This window comes from Salmo salar, chromosome 13, assembly GCF_965601325.2.
Source record: "Salmo salar chromosome 13, fSalSal1, whole genome shotgun sequence".
NCBI lineage: Eukaryota > Metazoa > Chordata > Actinopteri > Salmoniformes > Salmonidae > Salmo > Salmo salar.
In genome coordinates this window covers 27,834,236-27,860,155 of record NC_138303.1, presented here as the reverse complement: position 1 = coordinate 27,860,155, position 25,920 = coordinate 27,834,236, and the positions used below count along the sequence as shown (strand labels likewise).

At 43.8% G+C, this 25,920-nt stretch overlaps 1 protein-coding gene across 1 annotated transcript in view; it reads right to left on the bottom strand.

Annotated features, from left to right (window-relative positions):
- Positions 1-24,434, bottom strand: part of LOC106566709 (uncharacterized) — a 28,667-nt gene extending 4,233 nt beyond the window's left edge. Inside the window, exons 1-47 of the mRNA XM_014135018.3 lie at positions 24,129-24,434; positions 19,802-19,821; positions 19,483-19,515; positions 18,541-18,573; positions 18,287-18,340; positions 17,699-17,800; positions 17,054-17,131; positions 16,549-16,593; positions 16,171-16,224; positions 15,438-15,491; positions 14,628-14,681; positions 14,335-14,388; positions 14,098-14,151; positions 13,927-13,971; positions 13,753-13,806; positions 13,300-13,344; positions 12,785-12,838; positions 12,281-12,379; positions 12,109-12,153; positions 11,865-11,963; positions 11,626-11,679; positions 11,415-11,522; positions 11,225-11,278; positions 10,839-10,937; positions 10,658-10,711; positions 9,914-10,012; positions 9,662-9,715; positions 9,413-9,466; positions 9,081-9,134; positions 8,908-8,961; positions 8,632-8,676; positions 8,377-8,475; positions 8,092-8,199; positions 7,920-7,973; positions 7,716-7,769; positions 7,530-7,583; positions 6,978-7,031; positions 6,770-6,877; positions 6,520-6,573; positions 6,347-6,400; positions 6,067-6,228; positions 2,470-2,577; positions 1,795-1,902; positions 1,197-1,250; positions 413-520; positions 240-293; positions 11-118 (exon numbers count right to left, since the gene is read on the bottom strand). Coding sequence (XP_013990493.1) covers positions 11-118; positions 240-293; positions 413-520; positions 1,197-1,250; positions 1,795-1,902; positions 2,470-2,577; positions 6,067-6,228; positions 6,347-6,400; positions 6,520-6,573; positions 6,770-6,877; positions 6,978-7,031; positions 7,530-7,583; positions 7,716-7,769; positions 7,920-7,973; positions 8,092-8,199; positions 8,377-8,475; positions 8,632-8,676; positions 8,908-8,961; positions 9,081-9,134; positions 9,413-9,466; positions 9,662-9,715; positions 9,914-10,012; positions 10,658-10,711; positions 10,839-10,937; positions 11,225-11,278; positions 11,415-11,522; positions 11,626-11,679; positions 11,865-11,963; positions 12,109-12,153; positions 12,281-12,379; positions 12,785-12,838; positions 13,300-13,344; positions 13,753-13,806; positions 13,927-13,971; positions 14,098-14,151; positions 14,335-14,388; positions 14,628-14,681; positions 15,438-15,491; positions 16,171-16,224; positions 16,549-16,593; positions 17,054-17,131; positions 17,699-17,800; positions 18,287-18,340; positions 18,541-18,573; positions 19,483-19,515; positions 19,802-19,821; positions 24,129-24,222 — 3,240 coding nt within the window. The 5' untranslated portion in view covers positions 24,223-24,434. The remainder of the gene's footprint in view (positions 1-10; positions 119-239; positions 294-412; positions 521-1,196; positions 1,251-1,794; positions 1,903-2,469; positions 2,578-6,066; positions 6,229-6,346; positions 6,401-6,519; positions 6,574-6,769; positions 6,878-6,977; positions 7,032-7,529; positions 7,584-7,715; positions 7,770-7,919; positions 7,974-8,091; positions 8,200-8,376; positions 8,476-8,631; positions 8,677-8,907; positions 8,962-9,080; positions 9,135-9,412; positions 9,467-9,661; positions 9,716-9,913; positions 10,013-10,657; positions 10,712-10,838; positions 10,938-11,224; positions 11,279-11,414; positions 11,523-11,625; positions 11,680-11,864; positions 11,964-12,108; positions 12,154-12,280; positions 12,380-12,784; positions 12,839-13,299; positions 13,345-13,752; positions 13,807-13,926; positions 13,972-14,097; positions 14,152-14,334; positions 14,389-14,627; positions 14,682-15,437; positions 15,492-16,170; positions 16,225-16,548; positions 16,594-17,053; positions 17,132-17,698; positions 17,801-18,286; positions 18,341-18,540; positions 18,574-19,482; positions 19,516-19,801; positions 19,822-24,128) is intronic.
- Positions 24,435-25,920: the final 1,486 nt, after the last annotated feature.

The following is a 25,920-nucleotide window of genomic DNA, read 5'->3' as shown; positions in this document are numbered from 1 at the left end:
GGTGACTTACTGGAGGTCCGGGAAGACCCTGCAGACCGGTGAAGCCACGGTGTCCCTTCTGTCCCCTCTCTCCTGTCTCGCCAGCCTCTCCCTTGTCTCCACGGGGTCCTTGGGGTCCCTGATGTAGAGAGGCAGAGAGTGTAAATCAACTCAGTGTGCCAATGCAGGTACAGCTACAGTAGGTACAGTTTATTAGAGAATGGTATGTGTGTTTCACAATGAGGAACATTGACACTCACAGCCATTCCTCTAGCGCCAGCTGGTCCAGCGGGTCCGGCAGGTCCTTGAGCACCCTAAAAACAAGAGTGAGGTTCTTCCATTAGACAGGCTAACAACAACCTAAGTACTATCAATTACAAAACACCAACATTTCTCTCATTCATATTGTGTGTAGTTTTGTAGGGGTACTCACTCCCTCTCCTCTGTCTCCCTGCTTGCCCAGGGGGCCAACAGGGCCGGGGGCACCTGGAGCGCCAGGGGCACCAGGTGCACCTGCAGGACCAGTGTTACCACGCTCACCCTACAGGTGGAGAGAAGATCATAGGATATAAGGACATTTCAAGAACATTTGATATCTTATCCACCAATTGGACTGATTGGTTTGATTGGTGTATAATGCAGGTAAGTAAGCATCTCAGCAAACCAAAATTGGTTCTGTGAAAGTTCCTGAAACATTTGTTCGGATGCGGCAAATATTCTCATAACACAAAAACGGTCCAGTTGGGCTGATGATTATACGATGTTTGTATAAAACATTTGTCTGATGTTGCAAGAACGTTCCCAGAACACATTTCATTCTTTACTGGTACATTGTGTTGTTACATTACCTGGAAATCTAATGAGAACGTTTGGAGAATGTTCTGTGGTGGTTGTTACAGATGTTATGCACAACATTTTTGTGAATGTTAGAATATTTAATTTAAAACATAAAAAAACAAAAACATTTTGTGATCAAAAACATTATTTGAACGTTTTTGTGATTATCATCCTAATGTTAGATAAACCCTAACTAGAACTTAATGGGAATCTTAGCGAATGTTCGCACTTTGCTGGATTTCACTCCAAGGTCTACTACACAGTGTTTTATTTGTCACATGCACCGAATACAGCAGTTGTTGTCTATACCTGCTGTATTTGGTGCATGTGACAAATAACATTTTATAGAATAAAATACAATTTGATTTGGAGTGTCTCACCTTGACTCCGGTGGATCCATCTCTACCAGGGGGCCCATCAGATCCAGCGTTGCCCTGTGAGGTAGAGACAGAGATTTAATCAATACATGAAATGTATTGGCTTCCAGTCGTGAAGTAGCTGCCACAGCAAACGTTTGGGATCCATGGGTTAAGGGTGCTGTAGAAATACAGATGACTGTGGTTGCTGTTGGCGTTTGCAATTGACTATGGTTGTGTTTTTTGGTTTTCTGTTGTGTCATTGTTTGTTTTGGTTATTGTTACTGTTGTGGTCATTATTTACATTTTTGTTTTGTGGTTATTGTATGTGTGTGTGGAGGGGTGTTCTTGTTTTGGAAAGTTGCTGTTGTTGTTATGGTGATTATTGATGTATTTTTATGTTGTTGTTGTGGGTGTTGTTGTTTATGTTGCTGTTGTCGTTCCTATGGTTCTTGCAGTAGCTCAACCCAGAGGTGTAATTATATTGGCCAGCTGGTGGCACTATAGTGCAGCTATGGCCTTTATCCCAGTGATTGCTGCGTGCAGCTACAGTGGCCTATATTTGTTGTTGTTGTGGTTTATATTGTTGTTGTGGCTTGTGTTGTCGTGGTTTAGTTCTGACCTCTCTTCCGGGCTCGCCAGAAGGTCCCGACAGTCCAGGAGGCCCCACAGGCCCAGGGGGTCCACGGTCACCACCAGCACCAGGAGCTCCCTGCTTACCGGGCTCTCCCTGGGACACACAGATCAGTGAGTACGTGTCAGACGTCATCACTATAACCACAAGGACGTAACATTTGACTAGTCAATGGGTTAATGGACTTAACTATTGATTTGCAAGCAAAGTAGGACTTCAGCAACTGGCTGAAAGTCCCTATGTGGGAAAAAGCAGCAAAACCCCAATAGAAAGTCTGTTGTATGACGTAGTATGATGGAAATTAAAGTTCTGAATGCATCTCCCTTACAGCCAATTAGTCACTGAGTGATTTACTTCTTTGTGACAGTTTTAAGGAGGAAGTAGTCTGGATGTTGATCTGTCATATTGAACGTATGTGGATATCAGGACTCTGTGATTTAACAGTCGATCACTCCAGGCATCGCAGATATGATATTCTGGTAAATATGTTGCTTAGTTACCACTCAATGGTGCAGGACTAGTGGGAGTTATATGAACCTGGATTTAAAGAGAGCTTAACATACAACTGGACCAGTAAGAGCAATGGTTCCGTAACAATGACCTGGCTTTCAAGTTCATAGCCTACTGCAAGTGTGGTAGTACTATCGGGGGTGAGATACTCACAGAAGGACCAGGAAGGCCAGGGAAGCCCCTCTCTCCACGCTGCCCAGGCAGACCAACAATACCACGTGACCCAGCCAGACCCTGGGGACCTGAAGGACCATCAGGACCCTAGAGATAGAGAAGACGATAGGTCAGTTTAATACATTGACTTCACAACTTCAGTTCTAGCTCATTGACTTCACAACTCCAGTTCTAACTCATTGACTTCACAACTCCAGTTCTAAATCATTGACTTCACAACTCCAGTTCTAGCTCATTGATTTCACAACTCCAGCTCTAGCTCATTGACTTGACAACTCCAGTTCTAGCTCATTGACTTCACAACTTCAGTTCTAGCTCATTGACTTCACAACTCCAGTTCTAACTCATTGACTTCACAACTCCAGTTTTAGCTCATTGACTTCACAACTCCAGCTCTAGCTCATTGACTTCACAACTCCAGTTCTAGCTCATTGACTTCACAAATCCAGTTCTAGCTCATTGACATCACAACTCCAGCTCTAGCACATTGACTTCACAACTCCAACTCTAGCTCATTGACTTCACAACTCCAGCTCTAGCTCATTGACTTCACAACTCTAGCTCATTGACTTCACAACTTCAGTTCTAGCTCATTGACTTCACAACTCCAGTTCTAGCTCACTGACTTCACAACTCCAGTTCTAGCTCATTGACTTCACAACTCTAGCTCATTGACTTCACAACTCCAGTTCTAGCTCATTGACTTCACAACTCCAGTTCTAGCTCATTGACTTCACAACTCCAACTCTAGCTCATTGACTTCACAACTCCAACTCTAGCTCATTGACTTCACAACTTCAGTTCTAGCTCATTGACTTCACAACTCCAGCTCTAGCTCATTGACTTCACAACTCTAGCTCATTGACTTCACAACTTCAGTTCTAGCTCATTGACTTCACAACTCCAGTCCTAGCTCATTGACTTCACAACTCCAGTTCTAGCTCATTGACTTCACAACTCCAGTTCTAGCTCATTGACTTCACAACTCTAGCTCATTGACTTCACAACTCCAGTCCTAGCTCATTGACTTCACAACTCCAGTTCTAGCTCATTGACTTCACAACTCCAGTTCTAGCTCATTGACTTCACAACTCTAGCTCATTGACTTCACAACTTCAGTTCTAGCTCATTGACTTCACAACTCTAGCTCATTGACTTCACAACTCCAGTTCTAGCTCATTGACTTCACAACTCTAGCTCATTGACTTCACAACTTCAGTTCTAGCTCCATTGACTTCACAACTCCAGTTCTAGCTCATTGACTTCACAACTCCAGCTCTAGCTCATTGACTTCACAACTTCAGTTCTAGCTCATTGACTTCACAACTCCAGTTCTAACTCATTGACTTCACAACTGTAGCTCATTGACTTCACAACTTCAGTTCTAGCTCATTGACTTCACATCTCCAGCTCTAGCTCATTGACTTCACAACTCTAGCTCATTGACTTCACAACTCCAGTTCTAGCTCATTGACTTCACAACTCCAGTTCTAGCTCATTGACTTCACAACTCCAGTTCTAGCTCATTGACTTCACAACTCCAACTCTAGCTCATTGACTTCACAACTCCAACTCTAGCTCATTGACTTCACAACTTCAGTTCTAGCTCATTGACCTCACAACTCCAGCTCTAGCTCATTGACTTCACAACTCTAGCTCATTGACTTCACAACATCAGGTCTAGCTCATTGATTTCACAGCTCCAGCTCTAGCTCATTGACTTCACAACTCCAGTTCTAGCTCATTGACTTCACAACTTCAGTTCTAGCTCATTGACTTCACAACTCCAGTTCTAACTCATTGACTTCACAACTCCAGTTTTAGCTCATTGATTTCACAACTCCAGCTCTAGCTCATTGACTTCACAACTCCAGTTCTAGCTCATTGACTTCACAAATCCAGTTCTAGCTCATTGACATCACAACTCCAGCTCTAGCACATTGACTTCACAACTCCAACTCCTGGTCATTGACTTTACAACTCCAGTTCTAGCTCATTGACTTGACAACTCCAGTTCTAGCTCATTGACTTCACAACTTCAGTTCTAGCTCATTGACTTCACAACTCCAGTTCTAGCTCATTGACTTCACAACTCCAGTTCTAGCTCATTGACTTCACAACTCCAACTCTAGCTCATTGACTTCACAACTCCAACTCTAGCTCATTGACTTCACAACTTCAGTTCTAGCTCATTGACTTCACAACTCCAGCTCTAGCTCATTGACTTCACAACTCTAGCTCATTGACTTCACAACTTCAGTTCTAGCTCATTGACTTCACAACTCCAGTTCTAGCTCATTGACTTCACAACTCCAGTTCTAGCTCATTGACTTCACAACTCCAGTTCTAGCTCATTGACTTCACAACTCCAGTTCTAGCTCATTGACTTCACAACTCTAGCTCATTGACTTCACAACTTCAGTTCTAGCTCATTGTCTTCACAACTCTAGCTCATTGACTTCACAACTTCAGTTCTAGCTCATTGACTTCACAACTCCAGTTGTAGCTCATTGACTTCACAACTCCAACTCTAGCTCATTGACTTCACAACTTCAGTTCTAGCTCATTGACTTCACAACTCCAGTTCTAACTCATTGACTTCACAACTCTAGCTCATTGACTTCACAACTCCAGTTCTAGCTCATTGACTTCACAACTTCAGTTCTAGCTCATTGACTTCACAACTCCAGTTCTAGCTCATTGACTTCACAACTCCAGTTCTAGCTCATTGACTTCACAACTCCAACTCTAGCTCATTGACTTCACAACTCCAACTCTAGCTCATTGACTTCACAACTTCAGTTCTAGCTCATTGACTTCACAACTCCAGCTCTAGCTCATTGACTTCACAACTCTAGCTCATTGACTTCACAACTTCAGTTCTAGCTCATTGACTTCACAACTCCAGTTCTAGCTCATTGACTTCACAACTCCAGTTCTAGCTCATTGACTTCACAACTCCAGTTCTAGCTCATTGACTTCACAACTCCAGTTCTAGCTCATTGACTTCACAACTCCAACTCTAGCTCATTGACTTCACAACTTCAGTTCTAGCTCATTGACTTCACAACTCCAGTTCTAACTCATTGACTTCACAACTCTAGCTCATTGACTTCACAACTTCAGTTCTAGCTCATTGACTTCACAACTCTAGCTCATTGACTTCACAACTTCAGTTCTAGCTCATTGACTTCACAACTCCAGTTCTAACTCATTGACTTCACAACTCTAGCTCATTGACTTCACAACTCTAGCTCATTGACTTCACAACTCCAGTTATAGCTCATTGACTTCACAACTCCAGTTCTAACTCATTGACTTGACAACTCCAGTTCTAGCTCATTGACTTCACAACTTCAGTTCTAGCTCATTGACTTCACAACTCCAGCTCTAACTCATTGACTTCACAACTCCAGCTCTAGCTCATTGACTTCACAACTCCAGCTCTAGCACATTGAAATGAAGTGATAGACAATCAAGGTGGCTGAGTTGGTGTTACTAAGCCTACAAGGGGTAAAAGGCTGGGTGGCGTTTCCTCCATGAGATATCATATAAGAGTGGAGGGGGAAGACTCACAGGGAGACCATCCCCTCCAGCATCTCCCTTCTCGCCAGGGGCTCCAGCAACTCCACGCAGCCCAGCGTCTCCCTGTCTTCCTGGGGTTCCAGCATCACCACGAACTCCCTTAGGACCGTCTTTACCAGCAGGACCAGCGGGGCCAGCAGCACCAGGGTTACCCTGAGAGAGGGAAACAGAGAGATGCAGCATATTTCAGTCACACAGATATATACAGGTAATCTGAATGAAAAGGTGACTTTCTATTGTCTATGGATACTTGTGATGATGTGATACTCACGTTAGGCCCGGGAGAACCAACTCTTCCAGCAGCACCAGGGAAACCAGTAGCACCCTACCAACATGAGAGAGGGACAACACAATATTTCAGTAAAAGCAATTACAGAACATAGCATTTTATATTGTCACTTACTATTGGGTAATAATCTCTTATCATTGGAACTGTTGACTTACAGAAGCCCCCTGGGCACCACGAGCTCCTTTAGGTCCAGAAACACCAGTGGGACCCTGGAATAAAAAGCAACCAGAAACACAATTAAACAAAGAAACAAGAACAAAGAAACAAGAAGTGCATCAATTGTATTCTCAAATACTCTCCATTTTATTATAGATTATAGAATGGTAATGTCTTGGGCAATAAGACATCAGTCTCTGGGACATACAGCTATTTCATATCTCAAAGTTAATTTTGAGGGGTACCTACCACAGGTCCAGGGGCCCCAGAGGGTCCTTGAGGTCCATGGGCACCACCATCTCCCTTCTGTCCAGCCTCGCCTAACTCTCCCTTGGCTCCAGGCTGACCATCTGCACCCTGGAGGATGGAAGATGCAGGTCAATAAAGATCCAATGTTTTATATGGATTAGATTATTGTTTGCATTGAAATTGATGTGCTTAATGTGGTTCTACTCACAGGTGGCCCAGCGAAGCCAGCAGGCCCGGGAGGACCACCCTCACCACGGTCACCCTACAGGAAGAGAGAATAGAGAAGGGCTCAAAACAGATACCACAGAGGAAGACATTCTAACTGTACATGTATGTGTCCCTGTCCATCAAGTTGCAGGTGCAGTGATTTAATGTGAAGGAGGCTACAGTATACTCAAGAAGTTAAACATTTTGTGATGAAATTCATTCTGAGGGATTCAAGATGGTGTACTTGGAAATTATTTTACTATTCATAACTGTATATGCTGGGAAACTTGGATAGTGAGTGGTCTTTGAATCAATATGAACGGTATCTTCAGATCAAAATGTCTGGAGACTTTGACTAAATATTTGGATCTGTAGAGTTCTACATTGTTTCATGGCAGGGTCTGGTTCTCTAGTTTCTTCCTGCTCTCTGTGCTGTAGTGAAGGTAGTTTGCACTTTGTACATTTCAAACCTGGGCATGTTGACAACATGATTGATTTAATACAAATCTAAAAACGGACCATATGAAACCGGAGGCGGAGAGATATAACTTACAGGAGCACCACGGGCACCAGCAGCACCAGTTGGGCCAGAAGGTCCACCCTCACCCTGAGAGGGAAGGAGAGAGGAATGACAAACCCATACTGTACACATACAATACATTACAATCATCTGTCAAATAAATATTAGACCATACACCTAATAACAGGTGAATTTTGTCATTCTTATGGTAATTCTCACCTTTATGCCGTTGGGACCAGCTGGGCCAGGAGGACCAATGGGACCAGTCAAACCCTGAGGGAGAGGAGAGAAGAAAGATGGAGAGGAGAGAGATAGAGTTATTATCGACCTCACTTGGGGTCATTGGATCATTGTATTTTAATATGCTGACAGACTTGGCACAGAAGAGTGTGGCTATGTTCCCTGTTTCTGCTGAGTACTCACTCTAGAACCGTCTTTTCCAGAAGCGCCCTCAGGTCCTTTCTCTCCATTGTCACCCTGTAAGACACAGAAAACCATGGTATGTATCTAGCAGACATCATGATATAACCTTGCAATCCACCGTCTAGTTTTCTACGACTATGATTAGAGTATATTTTTTAGGGTTGTTACTCACTCTGTCACCCTTGGCGCCGGAGATTCCACCAGCTCCCCTCTCTCCTGGCATACCCTGCAGACCTGGGGGTCCCTGAGCTCCAGCACCACCAGCTGGCCCAATGGCTCCCTGTCAGAGAGGAGGAACATGGATTTAGAAGTTGGCTGATCACACTTTCTGATGTTTCTCTCTTCAGTAGTGGCATTGTGATTGCCAGACTATAGGGACTGAGAAGTTCTCCAAGTGCTCAATAAAAGCAGAAACTCTTATTGAAGATGAGGTTGGCCGAAGGGAGTGGCTCTTAACCTTCGGTCCATCACTTCCGGGAGTTCCAGGAAGTCCACGAGGTCCCTGCAGACCCTGAGGTCCACCACCGCCTCTCTCACCAGGGAAACCACGCTCGCCCTATAAGGGAACAGAGAGACTGGAAGTGTGAGGCAGAAACAGGGAGGACTACAGATGTAAAGGTTTGACAAGTAGATGGCGGTGGCTATGTAGATGATTATGGCAGTAAGAGAGAAAAACATCTATATCAGACTTATTGTAGAAATGAAAACTCACTCTAGGTCCAGTGGCACCAGCAGCACCAGCCTCTCCAGGAACACCCTACAGAGTTAGGAGAGAGACATTGTAGCTGCATATTTTTACAGTAGATAAATAATACCTTTTAGAATACAGCATGTGCTTGTGTTTGCTAGTATAACTTGATCAGGATAAAATGCTGAGGTGTGTGATAACAAATGGACATGAGTAACATGGTTAGATGTTCCTAATGTGTTCAATCAATCAGGGACCTGGACAGGCCTGGTGGGTTGCTGTGGCAGTGTGGACACTCACCGCATCACCAGGCTTGCCTCCCTCTCCTGGGGGGCCAGCAGGTCCGGGCAGACCCTGCACAACAACACAAGACAGTCAGTGACTTCCTATGACATCATAAAAAATGGACATCAATTTATTCCGAATGGAATCATTTATGTTCTAGCCAATCCAGAAAAGTAAGGTGAACTCACCTGGAAGCCTGAAGGTCCAGCAGCTCCTTGCTCTCCTCTCTCTCCAGCAGGTCCCTAGGATGGAAGCACCTCAGATGATCAAAAAAGGTGATCAAGTGACTGACACAGCATTAGCACCCTGTGGAGCTGTGTGTAAGTTTGGGAATGCCATTGCATTCTCATGCTCAAAGACAGATGCTAGCTATTACAGATACTATGGCTACACTTATATTATGGGTGCACCAAATAAACTGATTATATTACTATGGAGTGCAGTTGTCATGTCTAAAATAGATGTCTCCTTAAGAACTGTCTAAAATACTTTATATGTCTGTCAGAGGTTGAACACTTACAGGAGGGCCGAGAGGTCCAGCAGCACCAGTCTCACCATCTTTACCAGCCAGACCCTGTTCAGAGAGAGAAAATGTATCAGTTCTTCATGAACCACCACAGCAAAGGAAAGGATCGGTGTCAGATCCTCCACTGTTTAATTTCTTGAAACTTTGTGGGGGTTAAACACCAAAATTGCACAGATGTTAATAACTCAACTTCGCTAAGACCAAGGGATACAGGAAGGTCATCTAAAAGGTTAATCTACTTACTATCAGACCTTGACGACCCACAAGACCCTTCTCTCCTGCCTTGCCAGGCTCACCCTGTTGAAAGAAAAACACACTGGTCAGTCACAGAGAAGAAGCATGGACATCAAGTGCAAGGGGAATTAATGGGGACGTTTACATAGTTATTTTCCTGTACTGTCAGATACTGTCTGTATCTGGTGCTGGAGGCAAATCTACAGGCAATTTCTTTCCTCTGGGTATCAAAACATTATTGGAATCCCCTGTGACACTTACATTGGCTCCCTTTGGTCCAGGGAATCCCATCACACCAGGTTGGCCACGGGCTCCCTGAGGACCAGGTGGGCCGGGGCGACCGTCCTCACCAGCAGCACCCTACAGTACCACACACCGAGAAGAGAGGAGCAAGTCAACATCACTCGAGATTTTGTTTTTTTTTGTATTTTACCCCCCTTTTCTCCCCAATTTCGATTTTGTCTCATCGCTGCAACTCCCCAACGGGCTCGGGAGGCGAAGGTCGAGTGATGCATCCTCTGAAACATGACCCTCCTAACCGCGCTTCTTAACACCGCCTGCTTAACCCGGAAACCAGCAGCACCAATCTGTCGGAGGAAACACCGTTCACCTGACGACCGAGGTCAGCCTGCTGGCACCTGGCCCGCCACAAGGAGTCACTAGAGCGCGATGACCCAAGTAAAGCCCACCCAGCCAAACCCTCCCCTAACCCGGACGATGCTGGGCCAATTATGCACCGCCTATGGGACTCCCGATCACAGACGGTTGTGATACAGCCCGGGATAGAATCCGGGTCTGTAGTGACGCCTCTACCACTGCGATGCAGTGCCTTAGACCGCTGCGCCACTCGGGTGGTCCCTCCAGTGAGATCTTGTACATCTTATACATCTCATGGGTTTAGAAAGGAAAACTCTGTATTACTGCACCAAATCTTGGTTAATTGTATGGCAAAATGTTTGAGTGGAATACAGTATGTGGTCTAGACGGGGAAAGAGGCATACTTACACCAGGACCAACTTTGCCTTGAGGACCAGCATCTCCAGGGCGACCAGTAAGACCCTGTGAGCATCACAAACAATGAGAGAGTGTCAACCCAATACATGAAGGCTGACATGCTGAGCCACAGCTCTTGTTCTGGCTGGTTGTGATGATGGATGTGGTGGGGACCTGAGGTACTACTACTCACTCTGGCTCCAGGAAGACCAGGCTCTCCTGTGCGGCCGGGGTCACCAGTGCCTCCCTTAGGCCCACCCACGCCGGGAACACCACGGTCACCAGGGGCTCCCTGTGGAGGAAGAGTGGAGAGAAAGAGAGGTATTAGTGTTATGCATTCATCATTCAAGCTTAAACAACATTGTTTATAAACTGTGACTGGCTATTGTATTATATAGCTGCTACAACAGGATACCAGCAGTACAATATAACAGGTTTGGTTGTTTTGAAACTACTCAGCGGTCTACAACGACATCTTACAGTTAGGGACTCATTAAGTAGAATTTGTTATTGTGATTTTGCAACTACTTCTGTCCATTCCTGGATGTCATTGAGAACTGTAAAAGTGTCAAGACCCACCTTAGAACCAGCAAGACCATCCTGACCTGGGAAACCACGGTTACCAGGAGCTCCCTAGAAACAAGGACAGAGAGAAGAGAGAAGATTTCCATGATGAGGAATAGGATATGGGAAGAACTGATATGACCCAATGACTCAGAACAAAAACATAAACATCTGTGGTGAGATCTGTGATGATTCAGATTCTTACTCTCTCGCCAGGAGGTCCAAGTGGTCCAGCAGCACCGGGCTCTCCTCTTGCTCCTCTCTTGCCCTCCTCGCCAGCGGGGCCAAGGGCGCCTTGGGGACCAGCAGGGCCCTACAGGGGGTGACCAAGAAGATAGCAGATTAATTTCAAACAGTAGAATGAAAAAGTGCAGATTTGATATGAATGATATATGTTCCATCAAAACAGAACTCACAAGCTCTCCCTTGGGACCAGCCTCTCCTTTGAAGCCAGGAATACCGGGGTCTCCCTACAACATAAACAGGTGCAAAGTCAAAAACATCTGAAATAGGAGCAATGTTATCCACAGCACATTATCTGTCATGACCCCACCTCCCTATACACCCTCCAAGACTAACCAATGTAAACCAACCTACAGCACCACCAACATATAATTGGTGTGTCCAGGTTTTGGGGTGAATATAGGGGACTTACAGACTGTCCCTTGGGTCCAAGAGGTCCTGTTGCTCCCTGAGGTCCGGGGGGGCCACGGGGTCCGGGAAAACCAGGTGCACCAGCAATTCCAGAAGCTCCCTACAGAAAGAGAGATAAAGTAATTGAATATTACTGACTGAGCAGTAGACTGATAATGAACTAAGATCAGTGTTTATTTCATGCTGAGTATATAAAGAGTGTAGAGGGTACATTCTAAACCCAAATAGTGTAAGAATATGCTTACAGCAGATCCTTTAGCTCCAGGGATACCATCAGTACCAGGGTTGCCCTAAAGGAACAAAGAAGCAGAGACAAGGTGAAGAGATGAAAATAATGCATCAGTTAATTGATGAGAGATGATCAGTGTGAGATAATGCACTTCAGACTTTATCACAGATTGCCTGGATGTTACGTACTGAGGCACCAGCAGGTCCAGGAGATCCGGGTGTACCAGCCTCTCCACGGGGCCCCTGTGCACCCTCAGTTCCACGTGCACCAGTGGGGCCAGCTTCTCCCTGTGGGATGGAAGAGATTCAGAGGACCATTAGGACTGTTGTTGCTTCTCTGTGTAACTGTTATTCAAACTGTACTCAGTGATGAAGTAAAATGGTATGGTGATTGGAGCTCATTGCCTCCCAGAGACGTGATCGACAGATCTACAGTGACTGTTCAATGTGTCCTTGAGGTAGAGTGACTCTGAGAATCTCATCTCATTGCAGCTTATCATTATTGATCATCTTATTAGAGCTATTCACTAGTGTTGAGCTGTTCACTAGTGTTGTAGTGGAATTAAGTGTCTCACCTGATGATTGGGAATTCCTCAGACACACCGTTTGTCACATCAATAGGCTTCCATTGGATTCAATCAGGTTAGGACTGACATGATGCATGATAGAAACATAATTGCAAATAGTACAAACCTTGGCTCCTGGGGATCCAGGGAAACCGGGTGCTCCAGCAGGCCCAACGGGCCCCTGTAGGGATCAGAGGTCAGTTAACAAATGTACAAATTCCTGATTTTGCTATTATTGCACAAAAAATACAACATTGACTGGAAGAAACAGTCAAGCAATTCTAAATCTATTCAAAAGTATTTGAAAATGTGTACAATTGTGATTGTGTTATAATACATGAAGTGCATAATTGATCTCTGCATTGCATTGACGGTATCTTGTACAGCAGTGGTTCCCAACCTTTTTCGGCTACTGTACCACCAACTGAATTTTGCTTTCCCTGGAGTGCCCCTGAAGTACCTCCTCATGCATTATACCAGTAGGCCTACGTTCTCATGAGACTTCTCAAGTACCCCCTGTGGATAGGTCAACTACCCCAGGGGCCCTAGTCCCCCTGGTTTGAAACCACTTTTGTACAATAATAATAAAAGCTATATGTCTTTGAGACAGTGAGGAAGCAACACGAAGAGTGCAATACGTACGGGAGGACCAGCAGGGCCAGGCAAGCCATCATTACCTCGGGCACCCTGAGGAGAGAGCAGACATGGGAAACATTATGATGGTACAGTACTCTGGGTGTTTATCGATGGACACATTTACACCATTAAGAAGGTTAACCTAAACATAATTGTAATTTTGACTAATTGATTTGCTACACAGCACATATTGAGTAGGTCTTCATCAGGTGTCCACATTAACCAAAGAGATAGTCCTAAACACTGGGCTGGGATTGTCTGGTAGGCTAGTGTACAGAATATCACTGGGTCTGGTTAGGATTGATTGGGATTGGGCACATAAATCCTCAAAAATATTATGCATATCATTCAGGGCTTTGGATCATTTGGTGTGTAATTACCTGAATTGTTGAGTTCATGTATTATTCAAGAGTGCATTTATATCAGAGAGAGTTAAAGGCACATGTCTGTGTTACTCACAGCAGTTCCAGAAGGTCCGGGACGGCCCCTCTCGCCAGGCAGACCACGTGGTCCCTACAGGAGACAGAGACACAAGATGAACACTTAGCTTGGTCACGTTAAGCAAAACAGTAGGTGAATAAGAGCTTTTTACTCATATTATTCAGGTAATGCACAGGTGTACTGCTCTCTTACCATTGGTCCAGACGCACCGTTCTCTCCGGGAGCACCACCCTCACCCTATAGAGACGACACAGTCAGTCTGTCAGCCAATCAGACTGCTAATCAGACAGTCAGTCAGATAGTCAGACACAGGAATAGAAATGAAAAGATTTGATGAGTTGAAGATCTAGTTGGCAGTCTTACCTTGGCTCCAGCAGCACCGCCTTCTCCCTTAGCTCCATCCAGACCAGGATGACCCTACACACAGACAGGCAGACAGACAGACACAGAGAGACACTTAATCTACATCCGTCTCATTAGACTGATCAATTAACACTAATTAGCTCATCTTTTGTCTTGCTAATCATGTTGAACGTGTAACATCATAATATCCTTGCTGATGGAGTTGTGATTATAAATGACGCATGATGAAACTCCCACCCTGTGTCCTTTGATTCCAGGAAGACCAGGAGTTCCGGGGAATCCACGAGCTCCCTGAAATAAAGAGATAAATTAGATATTGAAGGATTCTGTGTGGGATTCATCTGTTAAAGGAACTTCTATCTTAAGATATTGAATGATTAATTGAATTTAATTAATCAGGAAATATTAAGATGTAACAAAGGCAATTGATGATAAAAACTAGAGAGCGATGATCCATGGCAATGTGCTCTAATGTTTTGGACATGGTTTTGTATACTTTTTGGGACTATGCTCTATGTCTCTCTGTTTACCTGAGGTCCTGCAGGTCCACGCTCACCAGCCTTTCCAGGTTTGCCAGCCTCACCCTAGAAATAAAGAGAGGGAGTAATGATTGATTATGATTATAGGTATGATTATCAGGAGTGTATCAACTGCATAATAAATGTCCAAGAGAACTTTTCACATTTTATATTTCAAGCAGACGAATTCAGCTCAGGAAGAGAATGCCCCCTGGTGGACATATTTGTGAACATGATGGGGGTTGGGGGGAGGTAAATATGGGACTGCAGATTGTGGACATAGAGCTGAAGATTATTTGCACTATAGATATTCAATGAGGGACAATGGTAGGCAAGTGTGGTGCTTTGTGGACTGCTTCGTGATACTGTGTCAAAGAGAATCATGCTTGTGGTTTTAAACAGTGGGGGAAAAACAAGGTCCACTCTTCATGATGGAACAAGGGGCACTGGAGTATGGCCTGGTCCCAGATCTGTTTGTCCTTTTGCCTACTCCATTCTCATTGTCAAGCATGACAATATCATAAGAAGTTGGCAGGAGAGCAGAAACAGACTGTCACTCAGGTTACTGGAGTATGGCAAGTCAATAGGTGAATGATAGTTTGGGCAGGCACTCTTTGTTAATGCGCTCTATGTACATAACACAATTGAAGTAACACAGCATATTTAGAGCTCTACATGTGATAGTGAAGCCTTTTGTCCTCGTTGTCCTCAGAGTGAAAATAACATGGTGTGTGCTTGTGCTCTACTTGAGCATGGCTTTGACAACAGAACTCAGACCTGAGCCGTGGATCTGGTTTTGTTGATGAAGATGACAATACTTACATCACTTCCTGGTTTGCCAGAAGGTCCGGGTGGTCCGTGTGGTCCCAGTGGGCCCTGTTATAGGGAGAGAGAGGTGTTTGTTATTGTTTAGGCTGGAGGTTGTAGGCTTAATTGTTGTGACTAAGAACAAACTAGTGTAAGAAGCTACCTTCCCATAGTTAACTAAAATGAAACAACGCCATTCCACATTTACATCATAACTTTAGTGCATTCAACCTTGACTCTAATGAAACTGTTATGTAGCAGACAGTTATGTTAAAAAGGAAACCCTGTCTATTTTTATTTTCCTGTTGCTAGTGGTTTGATTTTAAGGAAGGGTAATGATGTTGGTGATTTTCACTTGAACTCTGTGGGGGATGGAGGTCCATGTGATCCTCACATAGGCAGACATTCCATCCACTTCTACAGGTCAGGGATTCTAGGTCAACTTGGGTTGCATAAGGTCTTTTTATAGAAACAAAATGCTTAAAAAAACTATCAGTGCTGAGGATGAGAATGTATGAATTATATTGCCCATCTGAGTGGGTTTATTAGACACTTTCACTATAAACCCTCATTTCTCTGTTTCATGTGGTAAGTATGCAATCATATAGCGTACAATGGAAAATTACTCCCTAGATAGCTAATACTAGAATGCGCCGGTGTTGCTGCCAAGGTCTACGCATTCTAATTCTATGTTGTTATCGTGACACCGAGATTTGCGGTGCACCCTGGGATAGTTTTGGATACTCACAGCTGGGCCTGGCTCTCCAGTCTCTCCGGGGTTACCTTGGAAACCTTGTGGGCCCTGGAATTGATTAGAAGGAACATTTAGTCACAGACATCCTGATAGTCTGCATATTGTTATTGGCCTAGGGTGTCCACAATATGGATCCATACCGCATATTAGGATACAGATAAGCCATAAAATAATGTCTTAACCATCCAATACCGAAGGCTAAAGGGTCATGTACTATTCTACAGGACTGAGGCGTATGTACATAGACATCTAACACAATGTCAGTAGCTATTAAATTACAGTAGCAATTACACAACATTGTCCTTCTGTTGTGGTTATTACTAAGGCTTAGAGAGGTGTCCAGCCCGCAGTAAGGAAGGTGTGTATACTTACAGGGGCTCCAGAAGGGCCAGGTGGACCACGGGGACCCATAGGGCCCTACAGAGGGAGAGGAAATACATAATATTTATAACAATTTATAGCTCAAAAACTGTTGGGATATTTGATAATTAGTCATGTCTTAAGACAAAACCCTTTGAATTGTCAGGCAAGCCATTGTATCCAAATAGCATGGTCTATGTGTCTTATGATGTTGCACAATAAGTTCGTTCTCAGCCTGTAGTTGTATGGTGGTATGAGAACAAAGAAGGAAAATAAATACAGTACATGTCAATGGGTTGATGGATAGCATACAGTGGTTCATTTTCACCACAAGGTGGCAGTCTGGCTTCAAGTCTGTAATACAGCATGCTACTACCACCCTACAGTCACCATATACCTACCTATCTATTTAGCTTAAAACTATGATTTTATGTTTTTCATTCATTCATTTTGAAATATTTTGAACCCCTCTGGATTCTGTTATGTTCATGTACAGTAACGTCTCCTGTCCCCTTACCATAGGTCCTTGCATCACTCCCATCTGTGCACCTCCAGCTTTCTCGTCGAATCCACCAGCCATCTGAGCAGCAAAGTTCTGCAGAAAGGTAAGGGGACATTGTTACTGAATTGACAGCGTCTACAGTAGATTCACTGCCCCCTGGTGTCTACCAAAGCTTTCACAGGCTGTATTTCTGCCTCACTACTGCTCTGGCGCAACAAACAATATGGTAGCACATTTACTTAGTAGTTGTCAGGAGGGATAATAATGGTGAGATTGACTGTGGTACGGTAGCTTAGCAATGTGTCATCCATCTTTCTTTCTCGATCCTTATTCTACTAACACATAGAGCAGCACATAGGCTTATAGCTTAGTCTCTTTCACATGCACACACCACACACACACACACACACACACACACACACACATACACACACACACACACACACACACACACACACACACACACACACACACACACACACACACACACACACACACACTTCTGACAATTAGAGTATTCCCGATGCTCTACTGCCACAGTCTGTCAACATGGAGTGCAGAGTGCTTCTCTGCACCACACAGACAAAGACACAGAGTTTTGCGGTGGTGACGTCCTCCCCCACTGATCTACTGTCCTGTCCTTTGTCTCATGCCACTTACCCCACCAAGGCCTGGAGGTCCGTTAGGTCCGGGTGGGCCAGGGGGTCCGGGGTTCCCGGGGGTGCCAGGCTCGCCATCTCTGCCTCTGGGGCCAACATTTCCCTAGGGAAAATGAGAGAGGGACAAACGCATTCAACAATGAGTTCAATACCTAAGCATGTCCAGTATTATGACTGAATGTTATTCTGTTTGGAATCAATCAACAAATCAGTCAATCAATCAACCAATCAACCAGTCAATCAACTGTAATGCATCAATTAACCTTTCAATTTGCTGCATTACTAGCCTGGCCAATGGTGAATAATTGCAGAGAACATTTTGAGGTGCTTTAGGAATGCATGCCACTATGTTGTTTGAATCTTATTGTATTTTTTTGTAATTATAAAGGAGAATCTTCTCCATATTGGGGAGGTTTTACAAAATAATGCAGCATATATATCTTACTATCGTGGAGCTAAATTCAAAGTCTCATACATAATAAACTATGCAGTGATCTCTCACAGCAATTACAGATGTTGAATGGTTAGCCTTGATTTCAGTCCACACCACAGACGGATTCCTAAAAGTTACAGGGATTCTGTGTCTTACCTTATCACCCTTAGCTCCGGCTGATCCACGAGGTCCCTGCTCGCCTGAGGGGCCCTGCGCAAACAAACATATTAGGATGACCAATAGTACTTCATCAAGGATATTGTGCTGGGGCAAGATGCACATTACAACTCATGAAAGATATTCTGCAAGGCAAAATACAACACAAATAATATTTCATGGAATGTATTCAAACAATCGTCATTATAATTCATAAAACAAATGAGCAAATAAATATATGAGAGTATGTTTACCATAGGGCCTGCTGGTCCATTTGCTCCTACAACCTGGACAATGGAACATAAAGGATAGCTTGCTCAGATATCAACACTTGTTGGGATAAAAGTAGTCTTGTGAAAGGCTTGATGTCTTTGATACAGTGTTGGGTTGCACTGATTTGAATAGCCAAGATGCTGGGAAAGAACATTCCAGGACACTGTGGCCATGGACAAACAGCACAAAATAGACTTCACCAGGAAGTCTGTTGACAGACAAGTTAGTTTAGCTGAAAACATCTTCTGCTTGTCAGGGTTCGTTTTCCAAGAATCCTTGCATACCAGTGAATAAAAATGTTACTAAATGGATGTATGGTGATTGGTTTGGATCCATTATTTCAGAGGAATGTAGGCTTCCTTCCATGTTGTCATTCAAGGCCCTAAAAAAACTCCAGGTTCAAAGCATGGTAGCCAATCACTTATCAACTGGAGGCTTTGGCTTTCTTGGAATCATATCATTCCCAAAAAGAAGAAGAACAATGTGCAAATTGGTAATCCGTAACACTCAATGGAATGTTGCCTGTCCATCCACAGTCCATCCAAGATGCTGAGGAGAGTCAACCCAGATACTGACTTGGATAGCTTTACTGCATGTATGTGAGTTTTAAGTGAGGCTATTGTAACAGTCACATAGTCTTGAAAAGCTTTATATGCAGTTGTTCGCGAATGCTTGGCAATGGCATGCATGGGTACTTAAAAAGAACCTTCAGTGCCTTCACTTAGATTTGATGGACAAAATAACCTTCTGATGTCTTTCTGAGTAAGCATGAGCTATAGTGCAGCCCATAAGCTATCGTCGTATCCATGAACGATACTGAGAAGTAATCAGTGCGTGAGATAATACAAATCAAGAGATCCCCTGTGTCAAGAATAGCAGCTAAATAATTTGACTAAACTGTAAAGCTGAGGGTGCATACTTACATCTGCAATCTCGCCGGGTTCCCCCTTCTGGCCCTAATAGAGTAAATTAACAAGAAAGTCAGTGGTCATAATTTAAACGTATCTGTATTATGACATACTCACATCATGTAAGTCTGAGTGTTGTTTAGTCTGAGTGTTGTTTAGTCTGTGTGTGTGGATGCAGCGTTTAGATGATCACGTAATATGATACAGTGTGAAATATGATACATTGTCTAAAATAACACATTGCTGATCCAACAACAGAAAATATCATTCAATTGTGATTTGTCCAGAACAGCTTTCAGAATAGCTGTCATATCATCGTTGCCCATGGTCTCACCTTAGCACCAATCGCCACGTCTGTTGTTGCAGATGCATGGGATGAGGAAGAGAGAGAAAATAACATTAAAAAGGGTGAACCTGAGACTGCAGGATTGCTGTGTGAATGGGCCAAACCTCCAGGGGTTGAAAACCCCAGATTAAAAGCCACACCTGTGGAAACCAATGGAAACCAAAGACTGTACTCCAAACCCTAGAGTCTGAGAACCTTCCAGAGTGTGTTGGAGGGTAAGCTGTAGTTCCATGTTGAGGGAGATGGAGCAGAAGCAAGCAAAGCCAGAGGATGGGACAGATGTTTGGATCAAATCCTCAGTGTGTAGTGGATACCAAAGAGATTTGTCTCTATAGCGTATTTTGGAGCCTACAACTGAGAACATTGACACAGCCTATGGAGTTCAAAGCATAAATGGCCTTAGGGAGGAAAGCATCCTGTTATGAAATGTCACACTACATGGTTATTACGATAGATTGATGATACATATCCTCAAGTACTTAAAGTCATTACAATTTAGTTTTTAAAGACACTTCTACATCTTTCAAAATGCATGAAAATGATTGTTTCAGAAAAGAAAGACATAACACATAGACAATGACTGAAATATGACTATTCTACGTTGAAAGTAAACATATCTTAGAATCTTGATAGGATAATATTGAGTATTATAATATTTTACTATCTTTGCATCTCTTCTCTTTGCTAATGTTATATATTGTGTGTTGAGCCTGGGAGTAGGTTGGGTCAAGTCTGGTAATGTGAAGGACAGTAATGACTCTCCCATGTGTGTCACTGGAAATAGGATCATATCCATACATGACAGGAGTAATACGTGATAGGTGTTTAAAAAGATGATGCTATAGAAAATGTGTCTTCAAAAAAAGGGCAAAGCAGTCCAAATGTTATGTATACACACTAGTGATGGAAGAAATTCAACTTCAGAACCCCAAAGTTGGTGGGACTATCATGTGTTGTCACACATTGTCTTACTTCACCCAATAGGATCGCTTTGATGTGGTGGGAACGGAGCTTCCATTGGACAAAATGAGACAGTGATTGGCAGCTCAGGATAACACAGGCTCCCATAGGTTCTGAGGCTTCTTAGCCACCCGCCACTAAAATGAAAGCAAACTTAGAAGTGTGTCATTTTCATTGTTGACCCTTGTTGTTTCTGGTGGAAACCAGATGCCACGACTAAGGGATTAAACTCCTCATAAAGTGAACATCCATAGAGAGGGATATCCAGAGGATGTTGCAGGTTTAGTCTCCAACCCAAAACAAGCAGGGGAAAAGGTAACACTTTTGAATAGGGAACATCACAGCTAGCTACTTGTAAATACCTTTAGTATCAATTTATGAGCCACAAAATCTGTCCTGACTCCTGTCCAGACTCATGTCTGCACACCAAAGTCATGTACAGTACAATAAACTACTGGGGACCTGTTAACCCCAGTTAACATCTTAACTGCCATTTACTTCCCCATTCAAAAGTGTTGGCATGTTAAGGGCACAGTCATTTATTTATGAATGTGTGAATAAATAAATGACAACCAGTGGGGGCGCTGGCGTCCGCAGGGCAGATGGGGCAGCACTCTCCAGGTTGGATGATGGGGTTGGCACACTCTTTTATCTCCTCGCAGATGATCTCATCACACAACACTGACCCGCTGTCACACACACAGATACGACACGGCTCCGGCTTCCACACATCCTTATCATTATAACGATGGTCATCCTGGATGCAGGAGCCTGCCTCCTCTGTGGCCACCACCAGGGGGTGGTACAGAGGGCATGGGGCAGAGATGGGGTGGAGGGTGGTGGTGGTGGGGTGGGGGGTTGGCAAAGAGGGCACGACAGTGATCATAGTAGTTAGGTGAGGGGAGGGAGCATGAGGGGGTGGCATGGGTAAAAGAAAATGGCAGGATAGGTTAGAGGGCAAGCATGATGGGCATTGCGTGCAAGATGGTGGAGGAGAGGGGTGGGGGTCACAGAGAGACAGGGGTGGAGGTGAGTGGTGGCAGTTGGGAGGAAGAGGGAGAGGGAGAGAGACACAAGTTATCAGCTTATCATGAGGCCTAATTTACACCCCATGCACAGCACACATCATCACAACACCACAGCATCACAACACCACAGCATCACAGCATCACAACACCACAGCACACAGCATCACAACACTCTCACTCACATGACTTCACACACAGCTTGGGAGAGTTATCAACCACATTAAAGACAGAAGCATATCAGCATAATTAATCAAAAACGTATGGCATCAATATGTCCATCATATCCAGGTATTAGGCCTAATAGACTCATCTCAAAACTCTTCAACATGAATTGGTAGCATGAGCAGACAGGATCTGTCAAGGCATTGGTCTGGGTGGGTGCTGATTCGGGACATTGGTTTTACCTGGGGGCCTCAGTCTCACACGCTCTAACCACCAGCCTGAGGTTTATTTTCATAAAACAGCACAGCTCAGGAAGCCTCATCCAGGTTTATTTATCCTGCACGCAAACTGCTAGATTTATTAATTTAGAAGGAAGCCAAAGCACCAGAAACATCCATTCAGATTACAGTAATCATATGCAGAAAGCAGCTTCAATGCAGCCAACAAAGAGTACATTTAGCAGTGCCATTTAAAGGCAGTAGTAGGTATTTTTGTCCCAGTGGAGTGAGTATATTTAACCTGTAGGCCTGCTGCACTCTCTGGTGACCAATGGACCTGCATGAATGAGTCCCTCACATTGGGAGACTGTGCCCAATGGCAAGCTGCTGCCCTAAGTAAACAGGGGGTCCTTCATAAATTCTCCATCTGGATCGCATAGCTGTGTCAAGCACCAGTTCAGACACATTGGACAATTAAGAATGGGGAGCTTTCATGCATAGGGTCTCAGGTTTGGCCTGCTAAATATAACGAATTATAACTATTTGTTTTTCTTGCAATAGTGTAAAAGTGGTTCTTATCACATACCTGCTACCAAACTATACTATATAACATGAGTAGTCCATTTAAGCTTTCCCCACAGAAGGTGGGGTTGGTTGGTGACGTGTTGTTCCACAACTTTTCTTTGAGTTGTGGTGAGATATATATGGACACACGATCCCTAATTCATTACTAAAGGCTTAAACTACCACTACACTGAGCATGTGGCCCCTACATTCTCTTATTCGGGGTACTAAATGGATGACAAATTATAGCCTATGTAGCACAGGTCCATGAATACGTTGATTATAAAGCAGCACATTATATATTACACATTGCATGATGTAGTATAGCCCATCTCTCTAGTGACATACAGAGAGTATCCTGTTCCAAAGTTTGTTCATAAAGCACCTACTCCTCTCTCATTAAGTGACCAACTGCCATTCACTTCCTGCTACCCTTTGAGCCTGCTCGTCTGGGGTCAAGATGTGTCTGACCCTGTCTCTTTAAATGATGAACTATTTCATCTACAGTATTTCAGCCACCACCCAGAAACTCAAGCAATTTCAATCGCTCAATTCTAACAAATAGTCACCTTAAACAATATAACTATTCATTTGAAATCAGAACTGATAATGTTGTTTTCTCAGGATGGTAAATGCCACTCTGAACAACAGTAAAACTGCTCTAAATTGCCTAAAAAGCTAAGGAACTGCCAAAGCATCTCAAGAGAGCCACTGTGTCTGTCTGATGTAAATAGATTAGTGCTGTTAAATACTGGCACTAGAGAGAGTGCTTGTGCAGCGACGGGATCCACAGTGAATATCCAGTAGTGAAACAAACGCACACTTGTTCACCTGGTCCTCCATCCCACACGGATGTGCCTTGATAGCCTCACCTATGTTCCCCCAAAAAACTATTTCAATGTATAGGCCCTGTATATCTGCAAACACTTACAATGTAATTAACATGTTGTAATTAACTATGTCAATATCAAACCAGTATTAGCATATACTGTTCAATTCAATACCATTATTTAAATAGTCATTTCTTAATTTGACATCATGGACAGTATAACAGTCCAGATAAATCACATTTAATCTCTGAATTGTATCTGCAAGAATTGTAATTCATAATTGTGCAATTCCTCCAATGACTGACCAATACTTTTCTGAGTATGTGCCTTCCATCAATGTCAATGTTGATATATGTTGTATATCATATCTTGTTCTCAGCAGTTTTACATTCAATACTCGGCCTATTCATTTTGCAGGCAAGAATTGCGCAGAAACTGCACACTTTAAATACCAAGGTAGTGCCACAGACATACAGAAAGAAAAAAGATTAGTTGATAAAATGCGATCATCAGAAGAATCCAAAAGAAAATTCTACAGAAAGATGCAACTTACGGTCATCCTCTTCCTGACATCTGACAATGGATAGTAAAACAACTTGGGATGCTACAAGTAGCAGAACAGTCCGTGAATCCACAAAGCTGAACATGTCTAAATATTAGACATGCAGGACCTTGGGTGACGAAAAAGATGGGACAGAGCAGACGCAGCTCTCTTTCAGCGGTGTGTAATGTGTGTTCCCAGAGACTACAAGGGAACCATGCAGTCAACCTTCCAAAATCGAAGTGGAATCCAACGCGGGGCCCCAGCCGGCACTTTACACCCACCGCGTCAGAGCAAGAACCGTGGTTTTATGTCCACTGTGCCTTCTACGAATCTTCGTATATTCCAAAATACCAGTCCTCCCCCCGACCCCCAGTGGAGCTGAAACTCGACCCACATCTCCCTCCCCTCCACTCCTTCAGCGTCTATTCTGCCAGGGACCTCTCTCTCCCATTTCTCTCGTGACATGTGGAGATGAGGTAGGCTACCTATAAATCACACTTTTTGGTTCTCTTTCAACCCCCCCATTACAATAGTGTATGGCCACTCACCTGCCAGACTCATATAGATAGACAACTTCACAATATAGAGATTAGAATATTTGAGGTAGGCCTAGACCTATTAAGAAAGTCATCAACAACAGAATTATGATTTTACCATTTGCAGGTGGCAAGGTGCATTGGGCCTTCACTGAATAAGAGTAGGCCTACACTCATTCATTGGCTTCATTTTATTAGCATGTAAAATAGCCAAATCTCTTATGGGTGTATTAATACACATTTGCAACTCAATAACCTAATATGTGATCTGAATAACTTACTATTGATGTGGTAATGGTAGTGCAGCTCTGATTATTTCACATACAGTTGCAATTTATGTCAACCCCCTAGGACCCATACAGGTGAGAAACAGGGGTTTACAGATCAGCTCCTGTACTGAAGTTAGCTGGTTAAATCCCACACATCTTTGAAATAGTGCTTGGATAGTGCTTGGATTCACCCAAGGGGAAGCTTAGAATCAGATCTCCTCACTTGGTTTGCCTAGCCGACTGTCAATCATGTCAATCACATCTGAAAGTGAATTAAACTGCTGAGCTGTCTGCTTATACAGGCCCTCATCTCAGCATTGGTTGTGCATGGCAAATGTTGTAGGCCTAAAATTTCAACATTTGAACAGAGAACTCTCTCTCGCTCTCTCTACCTCATTCTCTCAGAATTATTAGCAATTTTGTTCCACACCTTTTTTACTAAACATGGTGTTCATCCTCTCACTGGCCCTGATACTAACCTAATCTGTAAAAAAAATATATATACAGTACCAGTCAAAGGTTTGGACACACCTACTCATTCAAGGGTTTTTTCCTTTATTTTTTGTTACATCTGCTCCTGCAACACCCTCTACTTCTCATCCTGTCTCTCCCTAACCGGCCGCCACTCCCCCAGTGCTCTCTCCCTCTTCCTCTCTGTGTGTGTGATTGTGTGGGCGGAGACAGGTGTGCTGGAGGCAGAGCAGATCCCCACCAGCTGCAATCTGTTTCATAATCAAGACCTCTACAAATACTCAGCCCTGCCACGCTGCCAGATCATAACCTCTGCTCAGTCAGTCTGCGGTTTTTAGCCGTTTGTTCCTGCTTAGATCCTGTTTTCGTGTTATGACTGTTTTCCCTTGCCTGGCACTGTTTTCCTCTCTGCTACAGTTCTACCCGCTCTGACTTAGGCCCCTGTCTCCAGTCCCATGTCTCGTCGGTCCTGCTACTCTGTCCTGGACCCCCCCCCCCCCCCCCCCACTCCACAGCGTCCTTGGA